Raw genomic sequence first — 12,015 nt, forward strand, 5'->3', positions numbered from 1 at the left:
TTACGTGAAAAACATTTGTGATTACAATAATCTTTTCACGTAATAGCGTGATACTGATAACTTGTTTTGTTTTCTGCCGTGGCAACACCACGCTTCCGTGTATTGATATATTGATAAGTGACCAATCAAAACAGCAAATGAAACGCTGACTTTAGTTTTTGTTCTGTTTGACTTTGACTCCTTTATCACTTGAAGCATTTCACTCGTAAAGTCTTGAATTGCAACATTACACAGGAAAGCTTTGTTTAATCTGTCCTGTCGACTTGTATTTTTCAATATTTGTATAATTTAATTTAAAGTAATTGCACACTGATGGATATATTTATCAATTTATGTCCTGAAGCAGCTGACATAACAACCACTATGCATGCAATGGCTAAGCATAGAAAGACAGTTAGAGTGTAACACTTCATTATCCCTTTCACCACCCAGGGAATATTGTTTAGAAACAGTTTCATAACAGCAGGATATTGCCAGCATGTAACGTCAGGCTCTAAGGAGGAGCACTTTCTCTGATGCCAGATCTGTTGCAGAGTAATTGCACATCTGAAATGTATTTCTGTCTTTAGATAAATACAAACAAAAACTTTGGGATTTAAAAAAAAAACAACTAAAGAAGCAAACAAACAATAAAAAAGAAAGAAAATGTGCACCACTAAGTAGGCCATTATTTTTGACTTGTGATGCTCAAAGTTTGGTACATTCAACTAAATAATGTACATGTGTTTTCATGAAAACTTAATTCAATCCACCTGGCGAAATACTCTGCAGTGACAGGGGGAAAACCTGTAATGAATTACATTCATTGAAATGAGCTCATTTGCTCACTTAAATTTACAACTCAATGAGATTGTGAAATACAGGCGACACAAGAGTCTCCAAGAGCAGAAACTTCAAAGCATCTTCCGTGATATTTATTATAGTGTCTTTTTTTTTTTTTAAATGACCTTTGAGCCTTTGCCCTGAAGGGTTTGCTATATCTAGAAATTACATGCTAAAATAAATGGTCTTTTTATGTTTACACTGATTGCAGGTAGATGATAATCTAAAGGTTACCTTGTAAAAGTGAATGTATGGCTGAACAGGAGGACGTCTATCTGCACTGTTCCTCTTATTTCTCCTCTCTCTTCCTCTCCTTAAGCCTGCAGTTGAAAGGTAAATATGCTCCATTTTCAGTTGAGGAGTGCGTTATATAAAATGTTGACATAATCTTTGTCTCCTTCCACTCTCTGTTTGTACAGATGTCAAGTTAAGTTACCTCATTTATCCTGAATGTTAGCATGTACTGTATAATACACAGGAATACAGTAAACAACATCACACCTGTAAACCATCCGGATGTGACTCAACTAAACTTGAATTATTATTTCTAAACACAATTCTATTTTGTGTTTGACATCATATCCATAAACCATACCATATGTTGAATGTTGGAACCTGATTTACAAAGCCCTGAATTTGTGTGAATCTTGATAGAAAGTATATTTAAAGAATAGAGGGTTCGGTCTGTACTAATATGTCCAGTGGTGGAAAGTAACTAAGAACTTTTACTCAAGTACTGTAATAAAATACAATATTTAGGTACTTGTATGTAACTTCCATTTCATGCTACTTCATACTTTTTACTCTACTCTATTTATTTGACGAATTGTTAGTTTGGTGGCACGTTTTTCAAGTGTCCACAGAAAGTGTCATGTTTAGGATATGTTATGTGTCCGATTATATTTTTTTTAAATATGAAAACAAACTTCAGAGTACTCCACAGTATTGCCTTCTCCATTCTCTCATAGTTTTATCTCCTTGTTTTTTTTTTTTCCCTCACTTCTCTTTTCTTCTTCTTGTCATGGTTCATTCACAGAAGCCGTATGCCTGTCAGATCCCAGGATGCACCAAACGCTACACCGATCCCAGCTCGCTACGAAAGCACGTCAAAGCTCATTCAGCCAAAGGCCTTCAGGAGAGGGAGGTCAAGGTAACAAAAGCAGTTGTGTTCTTACATGTTAGACATTTAGCTGAGGGCAGAATACTGATCACTAACATCTTCAATAAAACCCCCCTGTGTTTCTAAAACTAGATTAGATCAAATGTGGCAAGGATATTAATAAGAGGGGTTCATGTAAACTGTTCTTTTTATTATTACTTTTAGTGGTATTTGTTATGCTGTCATTGGACAGGGACAGTGGAGAATGATGTCCAACAAAGGTACACCGCTAGACTCAAACCACTGGCATTGTGGTTACATGGTCAGGGTCCTTAACCGCTATGACACCACGAAGCCCACTTAAAGTCTTTCTTTATTATTTGACATCAAGTCATCTTGCTCCTAGATCTCTGATTGATAATGAAATTCTATTTAGTTTGATTCAAATTTTATATTGTATGGATATCAGATCCATTTCCATCCAGATTTTCACCGTAAATTATTGAGCTGATGTTTACTAATCTTGGTTACAGTGAAGTGTTAGTAAGATGCTAATACTATTTCAGAATTATTTTTCTACCATGGCAAGTATAATTCAACATGAAAACCACAATTCATGACTTTGTATTGAAATGGTCTAATTTAAAGATATATACTGTCTATATACAGTATATTAAAAAAAATGGGTATAAAGTCAACTTCAGTGTCATTTCTCCAAACAGATACTATAGGTACAGAGGTCCTAGGTAGCACCCTGTCTCTGCATGTTTCTGGGGGAAAGAGATGGAGAGCAACAGGAGGAGAGAGTAAGCATGTTTATGACTCAGTAGGATAAAATACAACCATACTAAGTATTACAAATACTCTCTGGAAGTCAGAATAGGGAGCCTATTGTTCAATGTTATCTGGGCCTTGTTTGTTTTCTATGGACCTGAGTGACACTGGGGTTTTGTGTGTATTCCCATGCCTTGTTTGGTTTAAACAGAAACACGTGTGCTTGTAAGTTGTGACATGGCTAACACGCCTTGCACTGCAATAAACCCTGTGGGGCTAAAGAGGACTTTGAAATATTAAACATGCACTTCATAAGCTGCTCACGGTTATACATTTCTTTCAGCTGATGCGTCATAGCTATTGAAGTTTGTATCTTCATAAACACTGGTTTGGGCGCACATTTTTTGCTGATTATTCATACCTCTCTTGTGGTTCCTGGGTGTCCTTCGCGAGCTTCTCAGCAAGTCCCGGAGCTGTCCATAAGTTGTTATGGAAAGTCCTGGGGGATCCTCTGTTAACGCTGGATAATAAAGTAAATTGTCTTGCCTTAACTCTGTTAGAACATCTTGGAATAAGATTGCCTAACAAGATTTCTGGATTTTCTGCCTCAAGAAGCTGGATCACAAGACGTAACAAAAACCAGTCATCTGGTTCAATCATCATCTCTGTGAAAAAGGCACAGTAAAGACTGGCTGCAGAAATCTCCCTGTTTTCAATTGATCTACTGTATGTAATCAAAAGAGAAGGGAATCATTTCAAAGCTTAGCTCCATGGGAGCTGTGTTGGTCAACAGGAAAACACAATTGGAAGACAAGTAAGCTGCAGCTTTAACATAATTACTCTCATCCCTACATGCAGGCAGGCATCAGCACATGCTCACCAACGTAAAAACATGATACTAAATGCACCACGATATACAGTACATCTATGAACATCTGCATTTGGTCTGTTTGACAGGTTCAGGTGCACACAATGCTGGAATCGGACATATTGAGCGACTGTCTGGCAAGGAAACATCTCCACCAAGGAAGCGGTTCACCTTTACCCAGCCTAGATGACTTCACAGGTAGAAACGGTAGTAAAATCAAATGGAAATCTGTATTTAGTCTCCAACATCTATTTGGAAATTAGTAAAAACAAAGAAAAGGGTAATTTCCCAAACACCTAGGCTGTTAAGCTGTCTCTTTTATTTTCTCCCATGGCCTCATTTGCTCCTTTTCCTCTCCCATTCCTTCGATGATAGCTCATCATGCCAGTGTTTACCTTGTCCAATTACCGGGCACTGACTGCGGGCAAGTTGGCCCTCTCCCCGTCCGTCCCTCAGCTTCTCCAAACCGGTTTTCCAGCCAAGCTCTTTTTCTTTCCCTTTCAATGGCTGAACCGGGATCAAGAAGCTGTCAGGTACACTGAGGCTCAGTTGGCAAAAGAGAGGGGAGAGTGTCCAGGGGACCTGTCCATGTCTATTACTTCAGACTACTTTCAGTTTTACCCAGAACACTTTGAGGGAAAAGCCTTAAACGGCACACTACCAGCTATGTTTTTTCAGGGTGAAACAAGCATGTCAGTGTGTAATTTTAAAAATGTCCCAAGAGGACTTTCTCCTTATCACAAAGGACCAAATGTTTCTTTCGGGACTGTTATGTGTGTATACCTTTGCATGTTTAGTACATTGCTGTACGTATGCTGGGTGTATGGTTACATCCTGTATGCGATCATCCTCAGCTGTGTTGAAAGCCTGTTGGTGTTAATGTTACAGATTTAAATGGGCACCAAGAAATGTTTTTACTAATTAAAAAAATAGGTTGGAAATGTGTCTCTGGAAAGTTTGTATCTTGATTATTTGCAGGGAGCGGCTGCTGTAGTCAGCTTGGATTTGAACTGTTACAAAAAACTTGACATTAACTGTGAGGAAAATATTAAAATGTCCATAAAAACATGCCAAACTACTCTTACCGTACAGGATTATCCACAGCTCATCTGTCATGTGTGTGAGCAGTTAGCTGCTTAGCCGTTAGCTAAGCAGCTAACTGCTTAGCAACCTTAATGAATCTATGTCTCCCTTTCAGGTGCGTACTCAGACAGCAGCTCTGTCCACAATCGGACAAATTTGGAGTTTCTCCCTCCATCAGCAAACACCTGCTCGAGGTATCGAAGCTTGGAGGGAAACGCCAACAGCCCAATATCTTCAATTACAAGCGCAGGGAGGATTCGAGAGGGGTGAGTATAAGACTAATGCAAGTAGATTAATGACGTTAAATATGCTGCAGCTCTAAAGTCAATTATTTGTTTGTTAAATAAACGGTAAACACATGGGGTACCTCATCAGTGCTTCTTGAAACTTTGTACAACTTGCCAATAAATGTTACGTACCTTGCTCGTGAGTAGCTGTTTTTATTTCTTCATGGAGTGAAGTTAAGAAAAATGATGCAGCTGTTAAACAGTAAATGTCAAAGAAATATCTGTTTTATGTTCCCACTGTCATGCATTTGGAAATGAAATTGCTTTATTTCTTTGAAAACAAAGTATTTTACTACTACTGTACTAGTGATGTACCCAGAGGCAAACTTAAATGGTTGGTTCATCCAATTTCCCTCTTACCCCTGGTGGTGTCTGGCAAGGATCTGAGTTATCTGCTGCAGGGACTTCTGCTGCCAGCCCATTACAATGGAACTGAATTGGATTCCCTTTGCATTTGGCAGTTTTTATCCTCAGCTTTTTTCTATGAAAGATAAAAATAGTGAAAACTGACCCGATCTTCTGCTCCTCTGTGCAAGTCTTTTATTCGTTTGGTGGATCTGGTGTGTACTAAAGCATTTTTTAACGGTTTAAGGTTTCTAAACTGTTCCAAATTTTGCTATGCTAAACCTCGAATAGATGGACGCCATCAAATCCCTGTTGTGATGTGACTTTTCTTTGCCTCGCTGATGTGAGCTTGGGCATTCTTAAATAAACCAGAGACATTATCACCAGAGATGGAGTTATGGCTTTGTGGTTACACTGATTGGGTAGTTGGAGGCCGCAGAACGTATGTGTACTGTAAACTGAGACAAATGTTGTCTAGCCCAGTGTAAAAGTAGATACAGCTGAAGTCAGCAGTTTCTGGACTATATGGCCTCAAATCATTGGACATTGAAGAATTTCCCTTAAACTAACTTTTATTGGCACAACACTAACAACAATGGCAGTCTATCTAATAAAAGAGAATTGATACGGGCCAAAATAACATTTTTGGTGGTTTAATAAGTGATATAAAATCTTCACACACAATGCACATAGTTTCCCATGAAATTGTCTGGTATTTCCACAAAGCGTTCAAGTTGGCTTTAGGTCTTGGCAGATGAGTTAAGATGGGTTGTTCTCTCTGAACACAAATGCAAACCTATAACCTTGAGCCTGAAGGTTTGTTATTGACCTTGGGAAAGACAGTTAGAAAAAACAGTTTTTTTTTTTTTAAAGCTTTCATCTGATTTTTAAAGCTTACAGCCACATATCATGAAAAAAACAAAACGGTTTTATGTAAGTAATGTTACTATTAGTAGTATTAGTATTGCACTTAATAAAAACAATTCTGGTTAAAAATCTATGATGGCTGAGGATGTTTTTGAAAATGCTGTTTTTTTTACACATAATGATGATTAAAAAAACACACTAATTGAAAAAAGCAGTTTGTAAAGGGTTTCCCATGGACATATATTGAGATAATCATGTAAAGGTTTTAAACTAACCAATTTCAATTTAAAGTTCTTTTAAGTTGAAGAATAAATAATTTCCAAAGTGGAAATACACACGTTGTACCTACATTTGTCCAATGTTTCCAAGTGTTGTTTTTCAATGTTTAGGTCTTAGTAGAGGTGTTGAGATGGGGTTTTCTTTTCTAAACAAAATCCTCCTTATTGCAGAATCTCTCATAGTCTGCAGCCAGAGCTTCCATGAAGCTCTGCACAATCTGTCCATTGACGTCTCTTTATAGACACTGAGGATGTCATACAATCCCACTGGTGCCCGCTGTACACGACGGTCCGCCAAAGCCAATACCAGACAAGCACTTGTTTTCCCCCCAAATGACTTAGCGAGACATTAAACACGTGAAAGTAAATTATCTGTGCTTCACAGCATCAGGCTCTGACCTCATAGCCAGGTGTGTGTTTACTCTGGCTGAGACGAACTATTTTGACTTCTTTTAATTACTTAATCCTCGAGGGATTCCGAGGCTCGCGCTAAGGCTTGTCCATCAGCGAGTATTGGGGATGTGCAGTGTTTGTGTGTTTTGCGGTCTGGGAGAGCTGGATTGGCTTTGTGCCGCAGCGTCTGCATCAGACGCAGGCCCACTAACCAGGATGGCTCTCACACTGAAACACTATTATACAATTTTGAAGGAAAGAGAAGTAATGAAGTTTACTTTGCAGAAGCTCCGACTGACATAGGATCCAAATAGACGCTTTAACTGAAATGTTTTCCACAGTCTCCACTTATTTTTGTATTTACTGAATCTCTAACACGCAATAACTTGCAATAAGTGTTCTCTAGTTTCTCTAAGTACTTGATTGGTAGCGCTTAGAGCACATTAAATCGCCTTCTGTGTTACATACATTTAACATGATCCTCTGTGATCCAGTAAATCTATGTCACAGCATCTTTCCTCCGCCCAAACTGAAAACGGATCAGTTTAGTGGGCACATGCTGGCACCTTTTTGGTAAACCGACTCATTCCCTCTGATTCTGCTATTAGAAAAGCAGGCATGGGTTGAATGCTGAATGCAGTATAATGTGCATATAAACATAGAAGCTTAAAGTCTGCAAGCAGGATTCTTCTCATTCCAGATATAAGAAGGGCAGCTGGCTGCAGTTAGTTAGAAAGAAAAGAGAAATGATGAAGGGGTTTAGCCGGTAAAATATGATCAAAGAAACAGTTTCCTGAGGTGGTGCCGACAGCCACTCCCTCAGGCGCAGGCTCTCGGTTAAGCTCATGCATCTGAGAAGTTTTGGGCACACCGGCCACAAAACGACAGACCGACCCAGCAGGGCCGCGCACGGCACGGCTTGGCTCAGACATCCCAGCTATGTTGTTGCACAGTTGCAAGAATTTAAGCTGTGCAATGGCTGCGGTTGTTTACACTTAAGGTCAGCTCTGATGGTTCTGGGGCCACCGACGGGGAATCCAGAGAAGTGTTGAATTCTTGGGGCTCGCAGTCATTGCAGCACATCCATTTTAACAGTCGTAGCCTCCTATATCAAAGCCCACTTTGTTTACATAATCCTATACAAAGCCTGGTCTTTATTACCTTGGTAAGCCGCAGCCATCTGTAAGTTATATCGGTTTGGATTTCAAAAAGTCCTTCTGATTAATATTGGCTTTTATTGTGTTTCTCCGCTGAATGCAAAGACTGTTACATTAAATGTAATAGTATTTGACATGGGAATGGGTAATAAAGAGATCTGGGGATGATAAATAATAGATATGTAAAGAAATCTCCAAACATTTCCTTTTTTTATTGTTGGTCAGATGCGAATATAGATGGCGCTTTGGGCCAGCAGCCATCAGTATCTCTGACCAGACCTGGCTTGTTTATGAAGCCTACTAAAACCTTCCAGCAGAATCCAAGGCATTTTGGCTCTCTGGAGACCAATATGCTACAGTACATCATCCAGGAGTTTTCAGGCCACATGAAATGCTGAGAGCGAGTTCTTTGAAGGAGCGGTGGGGGGTGGAGGTGGGGGGTTTAAATACCATATTGGGGGTTTTTAGCTGCATATCTCCTTGGGGAGATATTTGCCTGCCTTTCCTTTCTTCTTGTCGACTTGGCTCAACTGACTCATTGGTTTCCATGTTGAGTCAGTGTGTTTGTGCACAGTCAGCACATTCTTGCAGCGTAGGGATGGCTACAACAGCCCCACACAAAGCCTGCCTACATTACCCCCCCCCCCCCCCCCCCCCCCCCCCCCCCCCCCCCCCCCCAAGGTGGAAATGCTTCCTTGTAAAAACTGCAGTGTTTGTACAAGAGGTTTAAGTATTTACATGTTTTTGTCTGATAACACAGCTGTTGCCACATTGTCAGATAATGGTTATCAGCATAAATACTTGGTCTGTGTTTGATGTAAACGTTAATGAAACCTAGTTTTTTATAACTATAACAGTAGATTTTTTTTTTTTAAAGTGAGTCCAAGGCTGCATTGATGCTTGAATGCAAATACTTGGTGTTTGGTGTTTGAAGCAACAACCTTTATGAATAACACTATACATTAATCAAGTTTTTAAATGTTCATCATGGTTGCGGATATCATTTTTCACACACATAAATGTTCATGTTGGGTAGTAATTCAGCTACCTGATGTCTCGCCAACAGGAACAGACCCACATCGTTGTTCATGCCCACTGACGTCAACCCCATGAGCTCCTCATCAGACAGAGGGGACGTCCAGCTGCAGGGTTACCACAAAACCTACCACCACCAACAAGTATTCTCACAGCAGCAAGGTACTGATGGAGTCCACCGGGCATGTGTCAATGTCCGCAGCCTCAACACATCAGAATGACGTATAGTTCATGGTGCTGTTCTTGATGTTTCGTCTGTGCTTCTCCAAGGATGTCTGTACGGAGAAGGAAAGGTTGTTCAACCAGTCAGCGAAGAAGGCTTCGAACCTGCTAGTTACTTCACAACCTCGTGCGCATCGCATTCCACAGGTAAGACTGCAGAGTAAAGGCATATGCCCCAATCAGAGTGCTTCTAGGATGGTCAGAAGGCATACGAAACCCCTCCCCTCTCACAACACCTTTCGTAGTGATTGGCCAGATGTGCGTCAGTGAGAAAGTAAGCTGGATTTAAACTTCTCTCTCTAAGAGCGTTTCCATCCAGCTCCAATTCTGCACATTTTCAGGGTGAAAACCTGAGTGGAAATGCTTAAAATTAAAAATTGAATTTGCTAAAAGCTTTTTAGGCTGAGGTGGAATAGTTGGTGTGTCAATAAAAAGCATAATGCGAGAGTTCAGTGGTTACAGACTTAGAGAATAAATCATGATGTACATCAAGCAGGTGACTTGAACGCCCAAGGAAGAGACAAAAATGGTGGCAGACGAGAACATCAGATCTTTTGAGTAATGAGGAAACTGTAACGTGCCTCAAATAAATACATAAAGCAAACATGAACACAATATTTCCATCGTGTAATCTATATTTCATACCCATCATTGACTGGCAATCTTATACCTTCCGCGTCTCTTTGCGCCCTCTTCTTCTGCATCTTGCTCCCTTTTTTTTAAATTCTCGACTCAACTATTGCTGTCACTTTGTGAACAGCCGAGTGCAACACTATGAACGTCCTCCAGGAGAAATATGTCCTCTGTTACACCCATGTTTAAATGATTATTAACTCTCCACCCTTTCTATAAGGACACAGATAACACTTTGTATAAATTTATTATTTTCTAGCTGGGCTGTAAAACTCATAATGGTACATTTCATTTCTGAACTGGACTTGCTTCATGCTTTGGGTGTCATAGAATCTGTATAGGTCTGGTCTGCTGGGGGATTCCTATCTATCGGTTTACTTTGCTTTAGGAGGATTTGACGTTAATGACAACACAATGTGAGGTACCTAACTGGCAATGAGCTCTTTGTAAAATCCTATGAGAGGTTGATTCTTAAAATAATTACAAGGCCACTCTTCTTCACATGAAAAGAAAGGAGCTGCTGTGAACAAGTAAATTTTTCTGTTTTCCTCCCCTCAGGGTTCGACTTGCTGCAGGACCTGCAGGGCCAGGCCGGGGCCGGTTATTCCATGTCTCCCTGCTCAGACGACAGCTTCCTTTTCCAGGCGGGAGGCGTCGACCGCTGCCTCAACCAGATCTACTCCATCTATCTGGACTCATGATGACCCACCCAGGACCAAAGCAAACTGAATCAGTAATCACTTTGTTTTCCTGAGAACAGAATGCAGCTTGTATGATGTGTGGCTGCAGACAATCACAACAATATACTGTTTATGCAAGGCTGAAGTTGAAATGTTCTTCTTGACAGAAAATATGTCAGGGGGAGTTTTAATGGTACAAACAAGATGTAGAATTGACTAGAGGCAGAGCGGCCGGCAAAGAGGAAATCTGTTCGGATTATAAATGTGAACAGCAAGTGAGTTTTTTTTTATTCAGAGATGGTCACAGCATTTGTGAGATGGATAGAATGAGCTATGAACTTGTATTTGCTGGTTTGATCTGTTGGGAAGCCGTGTAGTTAGCTCTCTGGCTCTAGTGACGTTAAACTCTGCCTTCGAGGAAATGTGAAAACAGCAAGAGAAATTGGTAAACCATGCAAAGAGGTTAAAACTGGGCTGACGTGAAATGGTATCATGGCCAGAAAGATAAGTGTAATTCCCCAAAAGTCAAACTAATCCTTTAAGGTTGTAGCATGTAACCATGCCATACTGAGAAACCTCCAACTGTAATTAATTTACTTGTTGCTGCACAGAAGGGAACTGCAGTAGAACCTGTAGCAATGCTGCCACCCAGTGTCTGAATGACTGTATATAAATGTACTTTACCGTCTGTGGTCACAGATCAGTGTTGATGACTCCTGGGACTTAAAACTGACACACAAAAACAACAGAAACTGCACTAAAATGTGTCTATGATTTGTCTGTCATAGACTGAATGGTGCCAACAAATCGGTTCAATATATGTAATCCAACAATGAACAAGACAATATCGTAATCTTTTTTTTATATATTGTCTCTTCGGTTCCCTTTACATGTTTGTTGTATCGGTGTTCTATTCAGTGAGAGGGAGGTGTGCATTGTTTACAATAACTTCTCTGCACTCTACTACACAGTCTCATCACAGAGAAAATTACCAACCAAATGTTTACACTGATTTTGTAGCAATTCAGAGATTTTCTTATTGGTGTCATTGAACAGTGTATATAGACTGTGTAAAAATGCTCCTGTCTTTTATATCTAAATAAATAAATTGCTTTGTATATGTTTGTGTCTGATAGTTGTAAGGCTTCAACTAATGCTTATTTTTATGATTTGTTATATTTCTGGGGATTGTTGAGTTATTGTCAGAAAATAGCATGAAATGTTATTTTTAATAATCGTTTTTCGGTAGAGTATCAATGAAATGAAATACCCACACTTGAGAAGCTCAAATCAGTGACTGTTTTTGGCATTTTTTGTGTGGAATGTGACTAAAACAATGAAGTGACTTCTCAAAGTAATTCCCAATTTAACTTTTTATGCAGCGTATTTTAGCTTGTGTTGTTGGAAAGTGTGTCTATCTATGTTGAGTGTGTTTTGAAATTGAGTTTTGGTTAATACTGCCACCTATTGGT

The 12,015-nt window shown here is 39.7% G+C and overlaps 1 protein-coding gene across 3 annotated transcripts in view; it reads left to right on the forward strand.

Annotated features, from left to right (window-relative positions):
• Nucleotides 1-11,663, forward strand: part of LOC117954524 (zinc finger protein GLIS1) — a 36,188-nt gene extending 24,525 nt beyond the window's left edge. For all 3 annotated transcript variants that reach the window (XM_034888401.1, XM_034888402.1, XM_034888403.1), the window contains exons 4-9: nt 1,859-1,972; nt 3,653-3,761; nt 4,762-4,912; nt 9,040-9,170; nt 9,279-9,377; nt 10,422-11,663. In XM_034888401.1, coding sequence (XP_034744292.1) covers nt 1,859-1,972; nt 3,653-3,761; nt 4,762-4,912; nt 9,040-9,170; nt 9,279-9,377; nt 10,422-10,564 — 747 coding nt within the window. In that variant the 3' untranslated portion in view covers nt 10,565-11,663. The remainder of the gene's footprint in view (nt 1-1,858; nt 1,973-3,652; nt 3,762-4,761; nt 4,913-9,039; nt 9,171-9,278; nt 9,378-10,421) is intronic.
• The last annotated feature ends 352 nt before the right edge of the window (nt 11,664-12,015 follow it).

Source organism: Etheostoma cragini, chromosome 12, assembly GCF_013103735.1.
Source record: "Etheostoma cragini isolate CJK2018 chromosome 12, CSU_Ecrag_1.0, whole genome shotgun sequence".
In the NCBI taxonomy this organism is placed as follows: Eukaryota; Metazoa; Chordata; class Actinopteri; order Perciformes; family Percidae; genus Etheostoma; species Etheostoma cragini.